Source organism: Lithobates pipiens, unplaced genomic scaffold (assembly GCF_037356315.1).
Source record: "Lithobates pipiens isolate NorthernLeopardFrog02 unplaced genomic scaffold, aLitPip1_a1.2 Scaffold_30, whole genome shotgun sequence".
Lineage (NCBI taxonomy): Eukaryota > Metazoa > Chordata > Amphibia > Anura > Ranidae > Lithobates > Lithobates pipiens.
This window is the reverse complement of record NW_027507791.1, coordinates 88,182,594-88,203,917: the sequence shown is the minus strand read 5'-3', so window position 1 is coordinate 88,203,917 and position 21,324 is coordinate 88,182,594. Positions and strand designations below refer to the sequence as shown.

The following is a 21,324-nucleotide window of genomic DNA, read 5'->3' as shown; positions in this document are numbered from 1 at the left end:
CATTATGTTGTCAATCTCAGTTGACTCTTTATAAGATTGTTGTTTAGGGTGTTCCATATCTTGAACTACAATGTTATAAAATGTAATGCTACACTTTATTTTTGGTATCTCTCTATTTACCTCATTTTGTTTCTGTTATTAAAGTGGAGTTCCGCCCGAAATATGACATTTAAGATAAAAATACCCCTAGAATATGCATGTAATGTAACAAAGGTATGCTGTAAACTATGCCCAGTTTTCTATTTGTGCAGCATCATTTTCTTACTTTGTGAAGTTCCTACACAGCGTGGCCATCTCCAGTGTGGGCATCTGTAGCCACAGTGTCCTTCTTTCTGGATTCCATGCATGCTGGCTGCTGATCTTGCGCATGTAGAGTGCAGAGCAATCTTGGTCAGCTTACCATGGCACAGCCATGGCAAGCTGACCAAGATTTTCCATAGACGCCAATGTTGAATGTTACTGAAGCCGTGCAATGCCAAGCTGGCCAAGAATTTCCATAGACTCCATGCCAAGCTGACCGAGCTCTCCTAAGAGCCAATGCAAAATTGGAAATGACGTCTGCGGCCGCGGCCCCCTAGAGGAGGAAGTCACATTATATATAGGCATAAATCAGGTAGGTGAGCAGAAAAAAAAATTGCCAATTCATTTTAAGGATGCACATTATTGTTGCATGGTGAGGAATGAAAAATGTGGGTGGAACTCCGCTTTAATTTTATTTCCTTTGTCACGATAAAAAAAAATCAAAAAATCAGAATATATTGTTAAAAGTCAGGTATTGTCTTCCAGTGCTCAACAGAATGTGGAGAAGGAATACAGAAACGAACAGTAACTTGCAGAACAGACACTGGTGCCATTGTTCAGGACACGGCTTGCATGCATCAGGTCAAACCATCAGACAGCCAACTGTGCTATGGTGAAAACTGCGTTCAGGAAATTGGCTGGCACATTGGAGAGTGGGGCTTGGTACGAAACATTATCTTTATATATCGCACACTTTTAGTATGCATGGATTTGTGGTTTTCAAAATTTCAAGTCTCAACATGTAAATGTACTTACCTCTTTTTAGACTAAAAGGTCAATCAGTTATTCAAACCTTTTCAGTAGACCGGTGTTTCCCAAACTCTGTGCACTACCACTGTATTGTTTAAAAAGCAGTTTTACTTTAAAAACTTCCTATTTGCATTAGCAGCTTAAATTATCATAGCAGTGCCTTACCTGTGACATTTTTTCACCAAGATACCCTGACCACATTCCAATTATCTGAATTATCTTAGACAGAAAATAGTTCTTTTTAACAAGTGCTGGTTTATAGGTGCAGTATCATAACTAACCTTCACTGTGATTTTTTTTTTTATTGAACAAGGCTAATTCTTTTTTTAGGTAAGTCCATACCTGTCCATGAGCAGTGGCAATTGGGACTTATAGAAAAAAGTAGACGTATCCTGTTTGGTAGTTAACTGCTTGCCGATCAGCACACGACGATGTACGTTGGCACAATGGCATGGCTGGGCAGTTAGAATCACTCCCTAGGACACACTTAACCCCTTGATTGCCCCCTAGTGTTTTTTTTTAACAAACAAAGGTGCTTTATTGTTGTAATGTAGATGAATTAAACAGTATATCCATTGATATGGTACAGAACATTACATGAAGAAGTATTTGTGCGCATACAGGTCAAGATACAGTGTACAGCAAAACATGCATCAAAAGTATACAGTCATAGAAACAGAATTACACAGGATTTACAATCCAAACATTATCTGGCAGTAGTATCTATGCTAGTACATGTAGTCCTCCTCAGTGTACTAGTCTGAGGTCCAGGGGGGCCAACACTTTTTCGTATTTCCATTGACAACCCCTGTTTATATATGTGATCCTATACATAGGTAGGTCAGCTCCAATCTGTGCCCTCCAGGAAGAGGGGGGCGGGTTGGCATAATCCATTTAAGGAGTATTTCTTTTTTAGCTTAAAAGAGAAGGAATGAAAATTGTAATTTGGAGTGATGAGAGCGTTGTTCGTCATCCTGAACCCCCAATAAAGCTAACTCAGGTAGCATTGGGAGGGACAGCTGCAGTCTAGGGTTTATTTCCCCAAATACCTTCGTCCAGTGGGTTGAGATGATGGGACAGTCCCAGAACATATGAAAGAATGTTCCTTTGTGTGCTTTACATCTAGGACACTCAAGGTCCCTATCCGGAAATATTCTGTAAAGTCTTTGGGGAGTATAGTATATTCTGTGCAAAAATGTTACCTGTATGAGTTTGTCTTTAGTGGAGATAGCCAATTTGGGGCCATATCCTAAACAGTCCTCCTCCCATCCTTCCCTGTCTAGTGAGGTAATGTCACTGTGCCATGTTTCCCATAGTTTCTCTAGCTTGGGGGAATCATTACCCAGGAGTGCACCATATAGAGTGGATAAGGGTTTAGTTAGGTCCCGCGGGATCAGTAGCTCCTCTATAGGGTCAGCCTTGAGTGTGGGCGGGCAAGGGAATTGAGCCCTGGCAGCATGTTTAAGTTGCAGATATCCTTATCCCATCCAGCTTGGTAAGTTGTATTTGGCCTTCAAATCAGTAAACTGCAGTAGGGCACCCTGGGGCATGATATGGTCCAGTGTTGTAATGCCATATCTGGCCCACAACTGGGGATCTGGGATGGATTGGAAGCGTGGTAGGGTGGGGTTACCCCATAGGGGTTGTGCCAGAGACCACCGATCCGGCGCTTAAAGCACCGCCGGGCAGCAGTCCACACCCGCAATGACGCTCTAGTCCAGGGATAGCGAACCTTGGAACCCCAGATGTTTTGGAACTACATTTCCCATGATGCTCCCCTACACTGCAGCGTGCATGAGCATCATGGGAAATGTAGTTCCAAAACATCTGGGGTGCCAAGGTTCGCCATCCCTGCTCTAGTCGGTCCCGGTTTCGTCACGTATGCCCCCTGCAGCCAGTGAGCCCAAACAGTTCTCCTCCAGGCAGACCGCCGCATTGGATTTAGACTCCTGGTACCACCACTGGACCGTCACTAGAACTGCCGCCCAAGAATAGACTTGAAAATTGGGAAGGGCCAGTCCACCCAGGTGGGCAGGCAGCCAGAGCGTGAATTGGGCAATCTTGGGATCACTCCACTTAAGGTAAAGGATCTTATGCACTTGTCTATTTCTTTAAAGAAGGCAACAGGGATACACACCGGACAATTCCGAAACAGATAGTTAAATTTATGTAACATGATCATTTTGAGTAAGTTGATGCGACCTAGTAGATTGAGAGGCAAATTCACCCATGACAAGCATTTGGATCTGAGAGTTGAAAGGACAGGCGTCAGATTTTTTTCCTAATGAAATCCGAGTGGCTTTTTTTTTTACCAGGACCCCCAGGTAGCGGAAATCCTCCACCCCGCGCATGGGCGTGGAGGCCGCTCCGCGGAGGGCGCCCTCATCTAGGGGGAAGAGCATTGACTTGGCCCAGTTGATCCTAATTCCCGAGTATCCTCCAAAAGTATTGGAAATATGTAAAACGGCCAGTAGTGAGGGGCCAGCGTCATTAAGGGCCCCCTAGTGTTTAACCCCTTCCCTGCCAGTGACACAGTAATCAGTGCATTTTTGTCACTGGTCCCAAAATAGTGTCAAAAGTTTCTGATGTGTCCGCTGCAATGTCACAGTCACGATAAAAATCGCAGATTGCCACCATTACTATTAAAAAAAATTTATAATAAAAATGCCATAAATCTATCCCCTATTTTGTAGACGCTATAACTTTTGCGCAAACCAATATATGCTTATTGTAATTTTTTTTTTTTTAAACAAAATTATGTAGAAGAATACATGTTGGCCTAAACTGAGAAAGAAATGTGTTTTTTTTATATATTTTTTGGAGATATTTATTATAGCAAAAAGTAAAAAATATTGTTTTTTTTTTTTTTTTTTAAATTGACGTTTTTTTTTTTGTTTATAGCGGAAAAAATAAAAATCGAATACCACCAAAAGAAAGCTTTATTTGTGGGAAAAAGGACATCAATTTTGTTTTGGTGCAACATCGCATGACAGTGCAATTGTCAGTTAAAGCGATGCAGTGCCATATCGCAAAAAGTGCTCTGGTTAGGAAGGGAGCCAAAGTGGCTAAGTTAATATGCTCCCTCTTGTAGTAACAACTGGTAGCAGACACTACTTTGTGAAAATTTTGTCACAAGGTTGTCCTCACAAGTCCTACTGAGTGACATGAACATGTATACCATTGGTAGTACACATTCAAGACCATTAGAAACATTGCATAACACCTAAAACCGTTTAATTTAGTATAAGCCCAGTGCTCAGTAAAGTAATGATCTTCTAGCTGGGTTGCAAATATTGGTGGTTGAAATGCCTGAAATTACCCTTTTCAGAGAGGATACAGTGGCATCTTCTTGTACTGATTGCACATGTATTTTTAAAGCATTCATCTTGCAATTATGCCTTTAGTTATTACTGATATGTATAATTTCCATTTTGTTATTTTGCAATTCAGTTACCTGACTGTTGATGCAATATTTTAGTATGTAAGGCCTGGATGGTTTGCTCATATAATTTTCAAGGGTCTTACTGGCATCTACTATAGTCTGTATGTCATAACAGCCTCTGCTAACTCTTGGCGGGGCTGCATTAGTTTACTCTTAATTTTTTGATTATTAATACTTTTATAATTATCTTCTGTGTTTATATTCACTTTATAGTGTTCTAAAAGCTGCAATAATGGCATAAGAAAACGTCAAGTGGTTTGTGCTGACAATGACAGAAACTTTTATGACCCAGAGACTTGTGAATCCTATGAGCCCGAAAAACCATCTGTTATTGAGAGCTGTAATATGCAGCCTTGTTATCTTCCACAGCGTAAGTTCAGCTTGTATTTGCGCTACATGAGTCATGCCTTGATAATAACAGACATAGAATTAAATCTGTATGCCTTAAAGCGGGATTCCGCTGCGGTTTTGTTTTTTTCTTACCTGTGTCACTGGTGGGCGATTCCTACCGTCTCTTAGCAGTCACGATCGGCGTGTTTTTGACCCCCGGCGTGACGATTTTATTGCAATGGGAAACTTTTAAAAAAGCAGTCCGGCGGTTTCCATTTTTACTGTGGGCGTCTGAAGCCCACAGGCATTTACTTCCTGTAAGCGAAGACGCTGGGCTCCCAGCATCCACTGCTCCATCTCGCGCATGCTCACTGATAGCAGTGAGCAGCGCTGTAAAAGTTTGTGGTTGCCATCACAATGGGCGGTGCCCCCGGAAGTTCCCGCCCTGTTGTCATGGCAACGAAACTAACACAGGAGAGAGAACACGTGACCGGTGTCCTCCTTCCAAAATCTCACGAGATTTCGGCATTACTATGTCCCCCATGGATTCTTGGGAAATAGCTAAGAAATTTCCCAGGGACCATTGCGAGGCCGATAACCACGCCTACTCCCACGGGAGGACAGCCCGGAAGTCGGCACAAACATCACAAATATAAGGTAAGTACTGAATAATATTTTATTTCAATGTTCATTACTGTAACTATGTTACCATGCAATTTAGATAAGAAGAACATAAAATTTTAGGTACAAAACCGCTTTAACTCTATTAATACGTTTTGCGTATTTCTAGGATGATTTTCTGGTCATTCTTTGTTCTTGTTATTTCCTACAGTCAAAAGCTATGGCTTATGACTGAAAGAATAAGTTATAGGTGCAAGCAGTAGAAATGGTGTTTCTGTGCAGAATTGCTTGGCTTACTTTTCATGATAATGTGAGGAGTGTTTTGCAGTCCAGGAACTTCTTGGGTGGAGCGATCAGTGTTGAGGTGGATTGTGCATATCTTTCAGATAATTATTGTTCTATGACAATGGGAATATCTATACAGAATGGAGCTAAACATGGATTAAATCACAGTGAATACAAATTCAGAGTCTGGATCAGGAAGGTCCAATGGGGGGTTGCAATAGGCAAGTTTAACTATGAGGAGACCTTGGTATCCCTCAGGCCTGGAGCTATGGAAAAGTGATATCTTCACAGACCCCCTCAGCCTGCTTCCTTCATAATCCTAATAAAATAAAGTGATCTGAAAATAGATTAATTTCAGTCTTATCTTGTTTGTTGTTGCTTTCGATAATGCTCGATCAGAAGGGATGTTTCAGTTTTGGGTGAATCCTAGCTTACTATAGTCCTCCAAGGATCTAATGTACCCCTAGGACCCCACTAGACATAACCATCCAACTCCTGTGGTCAACTGCTGTCAGTAATATTACTTAAGACAGAATCTGCTGTGTGAATGGCCTAAAATTCTAGCAACTGCATAATTTATAACTCTTGGAAGTTAAAAACCCTAAAGAAAGCAAGTGAGTAATTCAACTTGTTAATTCAAGCTTGTTAGTGATCGATTATCTAATAATTTACTTGCCATATCGGTCATTGTAGGTATTAAAGGATATGTTAAAGTTCATTTAAAAAAAAAAAAAAAAAACATGTCATACTTGCCTCCTCTGTGCAGTTAGTTTTGCACAGAGTGGCCACAATCCTCCTCTTCTGGGATCCCTCAGCGGCGCTCCTGGCTCCTCCTCTTTTGGAGAGCCGCTCTTCCTCAGGGCACTTGTGTGTATGCACTTTTGTGTCCTGCTGCTGCGTCCATTGACACAGACAGCAGGACTCTGCCCCTCCCCCCGACTCCTGCGTCATTGGATTTGATTGACAGCAGAGGGAGCCAATGACTGTGCTGCATCAAATATATCCAATCAGGATCCAAGACACTGGCTGGAGCTAGTGTGCTCATCCCTGTCGCTGGAACGAACGGGTTCAGGTAAGTAAAAGGGGGGCTGCTGCATCACAGGAGGTTTTTCACCTTAATGCATAGAATGTATTAAGGGGAAAAACCTTGGTTTACAACCCCTTTTAAGCACATTGACTATCTGCATAATTTCATATACTATGTAAGACTTGCCAATTAATCGATTGCAAAAAGTGTGTGTATGTGTGTATATATATATATATATATATATATATATATATATATATATATATATATATATATACACACACACACACGATTACATATACATACACACATGATTTTTTCTTTGGATAGAGTAACAACAGTTTCACTAGACAGGAAGTGTACATCCAATAGAAACAGTTTTTATTTTAATATAGTCGATTGCCCTGTTGCATATTTTTTCTCACTTCCTGTTTAGTAAAAGTGCTATCACCTGATAATAACAAGGGGATACCTTTCTGGTTTCACCGCCCCAGATAGCAGTAAAAATCTACGTAATTTCTAACCTTTCCCCATTCGATTTGACAATACACATATACTTAAGGTAAAAGAATGAGAGTGAGATGACCCATCACATGCTTACAATAGAGCTTTGACATTCATAAGCATATTTCTGCCCCAAATACTCTGTCATACTTTCCTATATTAATTTGAGAGTTGGACACTGAAGCTGGCCATAAATGTGACAAATTTCAGTCTATTTTAACCACTTTTGAGCCACTGGGAATCACAAGTAAAATTGCAAGAAGCTAAGCAATCTACCATGCACAAGTTTGATCAACCACTAGAATTTGGTTGTTGATAAAGTTTAAAGTTGATAGTAGAGATGAAACTGGGATATAAAGTGACTCAAAATGGTAAAATAAAATTATGGCAATGTCACGGAGAGCAATTATATTTTTCTGCCTGGTTCAAACTGGGTCATTTATATCTCTTTTTCTTGTGATCAATTGAAACCACCAACCTATGTCTTTGATTGTTTTGAGATTTCAACAAAAAATTTAATTGATAATACAATCTCTCCATCAAATTTCTATGTGTAAAGTCAGCATAAAACTTACAGGTGGTGGTGGTTATTTTCTTGCACAGTAATTATGTGTTCTCTGTTTATAGAGGTTCCTAGTATGCAAGATACCTGGGGATATGATAACTCAGATCAATTTGTATTAACGCGATACAAGCAGGACTATCCAAGTAAGTGCTTGCATATTTATTTTTTTAATCAAGAAAGGTTTTATCAAACAATAAACGCACAGATATCAGAGTTTACAACAATTATAAGATAGTCATTTAGGTTCCCTAATCATCAGAAAACGTTCTGCATAACATTAAACAAGCACAATAGTGTGACTCTAGCTCACCTGAGTCACAAAATGACAATACAGCGTAGTCACAAATAAACAATAGGTTCAGACTCAACTAATCACATCTTCTAACCAAAGTATGGTAGAATTCACTCTTTAGAGGAGTTTAACTCAACCCATGAGTAGCTTATCCATCACCAGTTCTAGTGGGCTCAGGCCTGGGGTATCCAACCATGGACCCCAAAGATTTTCAAATTATGGCAGTGCCCCCTGTGTTGGTAGATGTACTTCTCTAGTCTAAGGGTTTCACTCAACGTACTCATTCTTTATGAGAAGGAGAATCCGCAGACTTCCAATATCAATGCACCACTCTCCGGGCTTGAAAAAATGCTCTAGCTACTGCTTCTCTAGTAGGGATATCTAGTTGGGAGTCATCTAAGATGCCCAAAAGACATGGTTTAGGGTCAGGTGGGATAGAAGTCTGGAATACAGCATTTATTGTATTCAGTACTCTCACCCAATAGATATGTAGTTTGGGACACCGCCAGATTAAATGGATCAGGTCCCCATGATCCCTGGAGCATTTGCTGCAAGTGGGAGTATCTAATATGCCCATTTTGTTTAGCCTAACTGGGGTAAGATGCACCCGCAAGAGTATATATAATTGCATGAGCCTCTGTGTCACATTGAGGGAGCATTGGGGTACAGCCTGAAGCTCCTCCTCCCACTGGTCTGCTTCAATGGAGCTTGCATATTTTTTAGCTTTAGTTCCTCTGGCTTACATCATACTCTGGTTCTCCTCTTGTTTAGGACATCTATTGGAAGCCTGGGAAATCATTGTTTTTTACTTATGCAAGTAATTCCATGTAAGAATTGTTAGGAGCTGATTGCATATCTATCTTTACAGCCCGCTCTCCAGAAACAGATGACAATTTTCTTCCCACCAATGATTGCAGGAGAACAAGGTAGGCACATAATCATAAACTTATATGACCTTTTGTCCACATCAACATCTGAACTTTTTTATTTAATAGTTCAATGGCATATAACAATCAGTACAATATTTATATACTGGTATGTTATCTGGACAGTGAATGATAAACTATAGTTACTATAGGTTAAGTTAAATTCCAGGTTGAAAAAAAAATACTGACCTACTCCCTGGTGCCCCAGTAGACTGAAGACTAGTGCTTCTACTGTTAAGTCCCATACACACGATCAGAAATTCTGCCAGCAAAAGTCGCATGTGAGCTTTTGGTCAGAAATTCTGACCATGTGTATGCTCCATCGGACTTTTGCTGGCAGAATTACAGCCAGCAAAAGATTGAGAGCAGGTTCTCTATTTTTCAGTCAGAATAAGTTCGTCTTTACAATCGTCTCTACAAATTCCTACGCGCAAAATTCCTACGCATGCTCGGAAACAATTTGATGCATGCTCGGAAGCATTGAACTTAATTTTCTCAGCTTGTCATAGTGTTGTATGTCACCGCGTTCTTGACAATCGAAAGTTCAGAGAACTTTTGTGTGACCGTATGTATGCAAGCCAAGCTTGAGCAGAATTACGTCGGAAAAAAATCCAAGTTTTTTCCCGACCGAAAATCCGCCTATGTGTACGGGGCATTACAGGTTGAATGATGGCCAGTGTCATTCAACCCACCTCCTGTGAGCCATGGCCAACATGCAAACACCCTCTGGGATGTGTCACCACGTCTGCCTAAGGTCACAATGCAATACAGTAGAGAGTAGCGCTAATATGATAATGACAGCATTGTTGTTTGACCTCCCAAAAGAAATTTGGATTCAAGTAAGTATAAGAGTAGGGGAACTTTTTTTGGAACTAGAGATCTTTAATTTATTTTACCCTGTTATGTTTAAACAAACTGGCTTAAGAAATTAGGTTCATGTCATCCAGTTTATGCATTCCCAGTTGATTGAGAACAATCTCACCTTTTGCCAACCAATATCAGAAGTAAAGACTGGGAAATCCTCCCTGATAGCTATTATTGACCCCACAATAAGGCAAAAGTGGTGGTTCTTTAGAGCACAGGCATGGACAACTCTAAAGTGTACATGTATGGCCAAAACTGCCAAAAAGGGACTTATGTAGGTGGTTGGATCATGTTTGTACCTCTGGTCTTAAGCCTGTAAGTAGTTAAAAATCCCATAGAGCAACATCTCAACCGTTTACTGCCATCTCTTTGATATTATAAGTGGATAGCAGGTTATAGGGCAGTGATGGCGAACCTTGGCACTGCAGATGTTTTGGAACTACATTTACCATGATGCTCATGCACTCTGCAGTGTAGTGGAGCATCATGGGAAATGTAGTTCCAAAACATCTGGAGTGCCAAGGTTCGCCATCACTGTTATAGGGTATAGATTGGAATGTTATATAGCAATAACTCTTTTAAAAACCAACTAAATGATGTTCTCCTTTAGGCAGTACAGATGCGTTTTCATTAGATGGTATGTCATGCCCACCAGGATTGCCTATACAAGAGAGCACATTGTTTGCATATGGCCATTCATTCAATCATTTTGGTGCTGAATTTATACTATGATTAATTGGGTCCAAAGAGATTAACCCATAGGAGTACCTATTTTAGGTTAAACTGTAGCTTTCTAATACTGACCCCAGTAAATCGGGTAAATAAAAAAAATATAATTTGGAGAAGACTCCATTTTACTTTGGGCAAATATTCTATTCCTTTGACAATATAAATAGAGAACAAAAAAGAATACCAGTTTGGGTAGACTGACTTTAAAATATAAGAAGCCGTGTCAATTCTGGTAAGAATCTGTCTGCTAATTACTGAAAATCCATACAGTACAGACCACTAAAATTGATTGCGTTTTGATTGGTGGGCCAGTTTTGTTAATCAGGATAAGGTTAATGGAACACAACATGTTAAACAGAATCTTTTATTGTGACCTATTCTTTTGTTGTAGATATAGCTGCTGCCCAGATGGGGTGACACCTGCCAAGGGTTATAACAATGAAGGATGTCCCAGTGACAGGAACCCAAGAGCTGACCCTCAAGTATGTAAATTATTGATTCTACCTTTATCATTTTTAGTTAACTAAATATACATACCTTACAAGCATATTTTCCTTTAAAGGAGATCATACATTATAGACTTTAGTAATTGTATGTCTCAGTTTGGAAGTCATTAAAGAAAACTAGAAACCGAGAACCACATACAGGCTGCCATTATTTATCACTCTCAGAATGCTAGATGCCTGGCTGCTTTGCTAACCCTCTTGTCTAATACTTTGAGTCACTAACCCAGCATGCATATAGGTGAACTAGTTCAAGGGTCCTTTGGAAACCTTACCAGTTCACTTCCATTACAGACAGGGCAACAGGTCCTCTTCCACCTACACTTCCTTCTAGAGTACAGGTCATCTGATCACAAAGAAAATGGACCAGCATGATGACATGTTGTACACCTATTGGTGTATTGTATAGTGATGCTGTCATTAGATAGGACTTCAAAATATCAAAAAAGAAATACTGCGCTGTGAAAAAAGTGAAAAATATACGAAGCAGCCAGCACAGCTGGAGACAAACAGCAAAAAGTAACCAAAAAGAAAAAATGCAGCATATATATATATATATATATATATATATATATATATATATATATATATATATATATATATAGTACAAAATGACAGTATAAATTTTGACTAAATATACCACAAAGTAAATGTAAACACATAAATATTGTCCACCGAGTGAAAATATTATGTAGTATACAATAAATCCAAAAAGTCCTGGCATCAGTGAACATTGTCAGTAAAGCCGCGTACACACGGGCGGACTGTCTGGCCAACTTAGTCCGTCAAAACACATTTCAGCGGACAGTCCGCTCGTGTGTGGGCTTCAGCGGACTTTTTCAGCGTGCAGTCTGGCGGACTAAGTATTTCGGAATTTCCGTAATATTGTCCGTCAGACTTTGGTTTCAGCGGACAATCCGCTCGTGAGTAGGCTAGTTCGACGGACTAAGTATGGCGCATGCTCAGAAAGGATTTACACGGCGAAAGGTTGCATTGCTGTGTATTGGACTTCCTATTTCTAGTCCCGTCGTACGTGCTGTACACGTCATCGTGCAAACTTTCGACGGACTGTTTTGCATCCGTGTGTGGTCAAGTCCGTTCATTCGAAAGTAGGACGGACTGTCAGTCGGATTGTCTGACGGACTAAGTTGGCCATACAGTCCGCCCATGTGTACGCGGCTTTAGTTAGCATCTCAAAACCATCAATTGAACAGATGACATCAATTGGAAACATAGTGCAAAGAGAGTCTTATAAAAAGAAACTTGTAAGAAGAACCGCCACTAGTTGTATGAAGTCTTACCGAAAGTAGTGGACTTAAAGGTGCTTATATGTCTTAAGTCAAACAGGCTTATGATAAACACTGTGTGTAGTGGAAATCCAGACAGACTTTAAACGGTACTGGTCAGCAGTAGGTTCACAATGCACATGTGAATGGGGTTCGAATGGAAGGAAGGAGGACCAGAGGATATCATCTTGCTCACATGATGAAACAAAAAAATCAAAGAAAGGTTCCACATAGTGTGATATCTTTTAAAATACATTTATTAAAAAAGAGACAATGGAACACTCACATTTTACAAGTGCATAAAAAGCTCATATAAAGGCGTGATAATGATGTTGGCAGAACTCGACCCAACACGTTTCATCTGATTAGACGTTATCTGGGGTGTGAGCTGGAATATTATTATGGGTTTTTGTTTTTTTTATCTGGGCAAGTTACTAAAACACCATTATCCTATAGTTTTTAAGATCAAAGATACTATGTTGGTGTCCCTTGTCAATTTTACATTATATTTTTTTAAATGTAACTGCCTACTCCCAAACTGTAATTTGAAGTAAAACGCATAACCAGAGAAGTATAATGCCCTGTACACACCGACAGAAAATGTGCGATCAAATTGTGTTGTGGCAAAAATCGTGTGTGGGCTCCATCTGACTTTTTCCATCGGAATGAGAGCTGGATCTAAAATTTTCCAACAACAAAATCCGATTGTTTAAATTCCGATCGTGTGTAGACAATTCTGACTGACAAAGTGCAACGCATGCTCAGAATAAATTACGAGTGAAAGCTATTGGCTACTGTCCCGTTTATAGTTCTGTCGTACATGTTCTACGTCACCACGTTCAGAATGATTGGATTTTCCGACAACTTTGTGCAACCGTGTGTATGCAAGACACGTTTGGGCCAAAATTTGTTGGAAAAAATCCGACGGATTTTGTCGTCAGAATGTCCGACCGTGTGTACAGGGCATTATTCTCCACAATTTTTTTATTGTGCATTAAAAAAAAAAAATAATTAGACATGCTATCTGCCAATACTTAACCAAATAGTGCATTCTGTGCATCCGAAAATATAACAAATCAAATCATTATTCAACCCAAAAAAATGTCAAAGCAATAACTCCAAGGACAATAATAAAGAACACGTTATCGCCTCCGATTCCGCAACATGTCAGGTTGACAAACGGCCGTTCAGAAACTAACTGAAAAGCACGATCTGAAAATCGTTAAATGAAAAATGCGAAAAGAAAAGCATGAATCAACATTCACCAAACTTCTACTAGCATGAAATTAGCAGAAGGAGCCCAAAGAGTGGTGCTCAAGAGCAGAAAAAAACACGTAGTACTTCTAATACCTTACTACATTTGTACAGTAATCATTGCCCAACATTTGTGTGACCGTGTGTATGCAAGACAACTTTGAGACAATGCCCTTCGGACAAAATTCCACGGTTTTGTTGGCGGAAAGTCCGATCATGTGTATGAGGCATTAGAGTTGTGCTTATATAGTAAATATTTTTTTCTGTTTGTGGATTTAGACGCCCTCTGATGAATGTAGAACCTCCCAATATGGATGCTGCTTTAACAACATCAACAAAGCTTCTGGTCCTTTGGGTGAAGGATGTCACAGTAAACCCAGTTATCGTAAGTACATTCTGATTGCTCAGGAGGGTACTATGTGTTCTTCATTGAAATATAAAAAAAAAAAACAACCATGTAAATACTTTAGGTGTCCACATACTTAGGCAAAGGGTCCCTTTCACAAGAATAGACTTTCAGGCTTTGAAAATAAATGTAATTGTTTTTCATGCAGTGTATCAAAATTTAAGGGAGTTTCCAAATTTCGAGTCAGTTGTAGGTATTTTCTTTCAAAGAATAAAATAAATTGTAAAATATCAGCCCAGTTTGTGCAGAACTCAAGTGAAAAAATTGTGCTACAGGGATCTCCCAAACGATGCAAATATCAGTTTTGAATGGTAAAGTAAACAGGTGATCTTTTGCCTACACTAAATACCCGGTGTGGTTCAGATGAAATGCTAGAATAACACCAAATGACTCTGCATGGTCACATTCATACTCTAACTTTTTCTTTCTGCTAGCGTATCCAACAACGTGTCTCCTACCAAGTGCTCTGGGCCCTTGCAGTGACTGGACTACTCGCTGGTACTTTGTCCCTGATGTTGGCAAATGCAATCGTTTTTGGTACGGAGGCTGCCATGGCAATAAAAACAATTTTGTCACTGAAGAGGAATGCATGAACGCTTGCCAAAAAATCTCAGGGAGGACAACTGGTACAATAGAATATCGATACCGTAAGAGGGGAATGAAGTGGGATCGTTTATCACATGAAAACCCAGGAGTTGATGAAGCTGTAGGTTTGGGTCATGTGCCAGAAGGGCAACATCGAGGAATTGTTAAAACTCTTGATGGAGATATAGAAGGCCGTATTCTTGCTGGTCATGATTGGGATGAGAGCAGTATAGATCACAAAATATCTGGTCCATCCCCTGATCAAAGCCAATATGCACCCAAAGCAGAAGACGCATCTCAACACTCTTCCCTTTACAGGTACTTTATTCTTAGTTTTTCTTTTTTAAGGATAGTAAAAGAGTGAGACTTTATGGCAGCTATTAATATTCTACAGATTAACAAGATGCACAAAACACAAAATATTTCAAATCAGTCTAGGTTTTGCTTGATATAAATGTGAGTCTGAACTATCATGTATTTTTTTTTTTTTTTTTTTTAACATATAAGGCCCTTTTTCCTTTACATCTTAGAATGATCTTGAACAAGGCAGAATCTTCATCGATGGAGTCCTTGATTGGACAGACTGTCCGTCTGCTGTGCAGAGTGAGTGATTACCCTTTCCCCAGGGTGGAATGGCAGAAAGATGGAAGTCCTGTGTCCTCAACGAGGTCGGTTTTTTTTTTCATTACTCATTGAGATATAATTCTATGTAGCTAAAAGCATTTGGGCAAAACAGCACCAGACAATCACTGAACATCAATAAAAATCTGCAAATCTTTTGTACCTGATTGCTGGTAATGTTCACTTGTGCTCTAGTATGTATTCAGAATCCCCACCCCTTTAAATGTTTTACTACATTTTCAGTGTAAAAAGTTTGCATATGTATTACAACTTTAATAGGCTTCAGCGGACTTCTAGCAAGCTTTAAGTAGCTAAATTTACTAAAAGCCTGATAAATGCTTGTTTAATGCTTAATCTGTTGGTACCATTATGATCCATATTCTGCACTCCTTTAATGAAACTGCAGGGAGCTTTAAAGTGGTTATGCACCGTCACATATACCCAGTTAAGTGAAAAGCCTCAGATGATACACAGAGATGAAACAAATCCCCCCTACATAGGTTTTACTTGTTTATCTCCAGTCTTCCCTTCCCTACACCCCTTCAAAAGGACAGAAAAATTTTAAAATCTTTATCAGTCATAAGCACAGAGTAGGGGGCAGAGAGGCTGCAGTAACCGTGTGTGAGAGCTAATTGGAGGAAAGGCACACAACCCCTCCACACATCAAAAAAACTATGTTTTGAATAAACAATCTCTCAAACAACTCCCCCCGACACAAATGTATCCCATGTGTCGGGAAACTTCTCACAAGTGACTCATGCTTATGTGAGAGGAACAAAGCACCAGAGAGAAATTACACTTAGAATTTTGGAGAGAGATAAGTAAACACTACAGATATATGTGCTTTGCTCAGATTCCAAAACTGAGGTTTACAACCACTCTAAAAAAAACTGTATATGCATCATGAGGGAGATAGAGGCCTTTTCATTGAATGCATCCTTTTAAAGGCTAGTTTTTTGTATTGCTGACCCTTTAGCTTTAATGTTTTGTGTCACTGACTTGAAGGAAACATGTAACTCAGGAAAGTCAAAATTCCTTATGTGCATACTTTTTTAATGTCAGAAATGCAAAGTATTGAAATCAGTGGGTCATCAACACTTTCAATCTCTTGTTTTTCAGACTAGTATTAAGGCTAACATTAAACAGAGAACATGCAGTATGTACGAGGACTAAAGCCCAAATAACATTTGTGAAAAGTTTCATGTACAGCAAGTATTTATAATGCATTTATGAAAGGTTCAAGATGCAACCTCAATCTCCTAAAACAATTGTATAGTGTCTCTGTACATATTGTATTTGTCTATTGAGTCATAGGGATGAGCCAGCAGTAGGGCATATGAACCAAAAGGAAGCATTCCGTAGCTGGTGGACTTGGATGATGGTCCCTTTTTAAAAAAATATTGGGCGCCCTGGGTTTCAGAGATCACAAGGAACTCTAGAGCAGTGTTTCTCAACTCCAGTCCTCAAGGCGCCCCAACAGGTCATATTTTCAGGCTTTCCATTATTTTGCACAGGTGATTTGATCAGTTTCACGGCCTCAGTAATTACCACAGCCCTTTTATCTGAGAGAAATCCTGAAAACATGACCTGTTGGGGCGCCTTGAGGACTGGAGTTGAGAAACCCTGCTCTAGAGGCAGGAATAATTCACATGCACACATACTCCTGTATCTGCCTGATTGTTCGGGTTAAGTTCCTTTCTTTTTATATAAAAAAATGTATATATTAATGAACAAATAAAATAAGTATATTTCCCTGTTGGCATTCCAAAAAAAGTTAAATGAACATTTCTCTGACCTTACTGTTTTCTTCTAGGCACACCTATCAATCAGACAGTTCTCTTGTGATCAGCAATGTCCAAGCTGAAGATGCCGGAACTTACACCTGTATGGTTTCAAATGGCAACCGTAGAGAAACACACAGAGTACGGCTTCAAGTGAGGGGTGCGTTTATTAATCACCACCTACTACTCTGCATTTTTGCACTATATAAGAACAGTATCAAGTATCATAAATAGAACTTTTATATAATTCCCATTGTAGAAAAACAAAGGTTATGTTAACAATTGACCTTTTTTTTTAATTCATTATCAGTGGTCTATTTATTTTCAAAGTTTATTGAACCTTTTTCATAATTTTAAAAGTTATGATGAGGTTTTATTTTAAAATGAATCTCAAATTAGCAGATGTTTGAAGAACCAACATTGTGGCATAATCTACCGCATATAACAATTAAGCTGTGTGGCTTTCCAATGCAGGAACTGAGACACACAAGGGTCGTAGAACACATGACCCTGCCAGAGGGAATGATGAAGATGTTCGAGGAGCAGACTCTTCTGCTGCTCAGGTGTTACGAGAAAATTTGCACAGTAGTCATACTGTGTACTCTGGAAGAAGGTAAGCAATGTGTATACTAATCCAATAGTTTTAATATTACCCTTGCCAATGAAAATAAATTAAAATATTTTGCCTTAACAGCAAGGCAGTGCAAAGAGCAATGACATTATGTGTTCATTTTGTATATATAATAAAATAAGTACTTTTTCTTTATGTTTAGAACATCTGTGACTGGTCCCGTTGAGGTGGAAGCAAATCTTGGTCATCGGGCACGATTATCTTGTCATTTGCACATATCTCCCAATACCATGGTAGAATGGCAAAAAGATGGATTACCCTTGCCTTCCCCAAGGTAAAATTACATTAGGCATATTCTGAGAGTATTTGTGGTAAATTATGGACCAAAAATTTACAGATCCTTGATCAGTCTTTCTTTACTCAAACAAGTGCCCAACAATGCAAATGCCTACCAGCTTACTTCCATCACCTCTGTATGTCTAACCAACAACCAGTTGCTGAAGAGCATGCCTAAAACTTGTTAACCCTGTGAATCCAACACCCAAAGTCCACCCTTATGATATTCTATTCAATCTCTTTCTTCAGTGTCCGTCCAAAGTGGCCTTTTGGTTTGAGAGACCAGCCAAATCATGGAAACCCAGCACCATACATTCATTCATTCTTTTAATATATCTTGATGTCCACTAACATAGGAAATGAAACTATTTGTTATTGAAACTAAGCAAACATTTTAGTATGCATCTAAAAAGAAAATAACACCTAAAATATTTTTCCAGATACAGAAAACAAGCAGATGGTTCACTGGTGATCAGTCGTGTAAGCTCAGAAGATGCTGGATCTTACACATGTGCCACTACCAATGGACATCGTAAAGAATTTAAACAAACCCAATTAAAAATCAGAGGTTGGTCAGACATTCTGCTGTTTGCAGACTTGTACAGGGTCAGATGTCCTGTATTGATTTGTGTATAAATGATGAAGTAGCGCTAACAACAAAAAAATAAAATAAAAAAAATTTGCATTGATTTTACTGTACGGTACTGACATTTGGTATTTGGTGATTAGCTTAAGTCAATGAGGGACATTGCGTCCTACGTAAAAAAATTAAATAAAGTTGAGCCACTGTCCTGGAAGGAGTATGCATATTATAAGTGTAAAATCAAAAGTCTTTATTCTGGCTTTGAGACTCGGAAATTAGGGGTTACCAGGACAGCAGTCTACTAGCATTTGTAGAACAGGTAAGACAGCTTGTTCACCGTCACTGACAATTTGTGTGACTAAAGCCTGCCATATACAGGCATACCCCCACTTTTAAGTACACAATGGGGTTTATTTACTAAAGCTGGAAAGAGCAAAATCAGGCTCACGTCTGCATAGAAACCAACGAGCTTCTAACCCCAGCTTGTTCAATTAAGCTTAATTAAGCTTTGGTAATAAAGCCTGGAAGCTCATTGGTTTCTATGCAGACGTGAGCCTGATTTTGCTCTTTCCAGCTTTAGTAAATAAACCCCATTGAGTACTTAAAAGTGGGGGTATGCCTGTATATGGCAGGTTTTAGTCACACAGATTGTCAGTGACAGTGAACAAGCTCTCTACCTTGGACTATATCTCCTGGTGCCCATAGTGCCTTGCTCTGAATGATTGTTTCCAGAATACATGCACAGTATTCCCAACCCTGCTGTGACCACAGCATTCCAACACTGTTTAATAACACAAAGGAGTACTGTTAGTATAAAGAAGAGGATGTTCCTAGATGGGTACAGAATACAGGATGTGCAGATGAAGTGGTTTTCTTCAGTCCAAAACGGCCAGAGGTCCAGTGTGGTCCAAAAGATGCTGGCAGTCACTGAAATCACAAATACAGCTATAAAGAACTGTTTGTACAAGTAAAAAAAAAAAATAGATTTCTGGGAGTATAGAAAGTGATCAAATTTGGTAGGGCAATTTGAGTTGCCTTATACTGAGAAAATCTACTTTAACCACTTAAGGACCGCCGCATGCCAATGTACGTCATCAGAATGGCATGTACAGGCACAAGCACGTACATGTACGTGCTTGCCTTCCAGCGGGTGGGGGGTCTGATCGGACCCCCTCCCGCTGGATGCGGCGGTCCGTTTCGCTTCAGGAGCGATCCGGGATGAGGGGATGGCCGTTGGTTTCTGGCCATCCCCCTCTCGATCGCTCCTGGCGAATGAGAAGCTTCCTCCCGCTGTGTATAGTAAACACAGGCAGGGAGGAAGTGATGTCATTCTCCTCGGGGTGGCCTTTTTGACCGGACTACGAGGAGAACACTGAAAGTAAGTGCACCAAACACTACACTAACATGTAGGCACACAGACACACAAACCCCCCCGCCCCCTCCCCCTCCCAGTCACAGTCACAGTGTCCCTGATTGCAGTGATCATTTATTTACTGATCACTGCATTCAGTGTCAGTTGTGACAGTAAAAAGTGTCAGGACAGTTAGTGTTAGGTCCAGGGTAGCCCCCTACCACCCCCCAATAAAGGTTTAACCCCCTGATTGCCCTTAGAGTTAACCCTTTCACCCCCTTTTGCCAGTGTCAATAAGCGATCGTTTTTCTGATCGCTGCATTAGTATCACTAGTGCCGCTAAGTAGCTAGTTATTTTTTTAGGTTCACCGCCAGGTTTTTATAGCGCTAGGTACCCCGATATACTACCCAATAATGGTTTTAACCCCCTGATTGCCCCTAGTTAACCCTTTCACTCCCTTTTGCCAGTGTCACTAAGCGATCATTTTTCTGATCGCTGCATTAGTGTCGCTAGGTAGCTAGTTATTTTTTTAGGTTCACCGCCAGGTTTTTTTAGCGCTAGGTACCCCCATATACTACCCAAAAATGGTTTTAACCCCCTGATTGCCCCTAGTTAACCCTTTCACCAGCAATCACCGTATAAGTGTCACTGGTGACGCTGGTTAGCCAGTTAGTTATTTAGGTTCCCCGTCAGGTTTTTATATAGCGCCAGGGACCCCCCCATATACTACCTAATAAAACTCTGGTTAGTTAGTTTGCTTTTTATAGCATCAGGGCACCCACCATTTATTACCCAATAAAGGTTTAACCCCCTGATCACCCGGCAGGTGATATCAATTAGGTTTTAGGGTCAGGGTCTGCGTCGCCCTAGGCAGTGCTAGGTTAGTGCCAGTACCGCTAACACCCACGCGCAAAGCATAAACCTCCCGTAGTGGTATAGAATCTGAACAGATCAATATCTGATCTGATCAGATCTATACTAGCGTCCCCAGCAGTTTAGGGTTCCAAAAAAACGCATTGTAAGCGGGATCAGCCCAGATACCTGCTGGCACCTGCGTTTTGCCCCTCCGCCCAGCCCATCCAAGTGCAGTATCGATCGATCACTGTCACTTACAAAACACTAAACACATAACTGCAGCGATCGCAGAGTCAGGCCTGATCCCTGCGATCGCTAACAGTTTTTTTTTTTGGTAGCGTTTTATATTTAAATCCGGAAGGCAGTGCTTGGGTTTCGGGGTCCCGTACGTGGCTAGGCTCCCAAAAAGTCCCCCACATGTGGTATCCCCGTACTCGGGAGAAGCAGCAGAATTTATTTTGGGGTGTAATTTGACTTATGCCCATAGCATGTGTGAGCAATATATCATTTAGTGACAATTTTGTGCAAAAAAAAAAAAAAAATTTAATATTCCTGC

General features: G+C 40.1%; 1 protein-coding gene across 5 annotated transcripts in view; it reads left to right on the top strand.

Annotated features, from left to right (window-relative positions):
* The window catches only part of PAPLN (papilin, proteoglycan like sulfated glycoprotein), a 181,735-nt gene that overhangs the window by 133,767 nt on the left and 26,644 nt on the right, over positions 1-21,324 (top strand). For all 5 annotated transcript variants that reach the window (XM_077464576.1, XM_077464578.1, XM_077464579.1 and 2 more), the window contains 12 exons: positions 787-963; positions 4,706-4,862; positions 7,887-7,967; positions 8,985-9,042; positions 11,027-11,117; positions 13,958-14,063; positions 14,519-14,987; positions 15,200-15,337; positions 17,104-17,231; positions 17,546-17,684; positions 17,845-17,976; positions 18,419-18,546. In XM_077464576.1, coding sequence (XP_077320702.1) covers positions 787-963; positions 4,706-4,862; positions 7,887-7,967; positions 8,985-9,042; positions 11,027-11,117; positions 13,958-14,063; positions 14,519-14,987; positions 15,200-15,337; positions 17,104-17,231; positions 17,546-17,684; positions 17,845-17,976; positions 18,419-18,546 — 1,804 coding nt within the window. The remainder of the gene's footprint in view (positions 1-786; positions 964-4,705; positions 4,863-7,886; positions 7,968-8,984; positions 9,043-11,026; positions 11,118-13,957; positions 14,064-14,518; positions 14,988-15,199; positions 15,338-17,103; positions 17,232-17,545; positions 17,685-17,844; positions 17,977-18,418; positions 18,547-21,324) is intronic.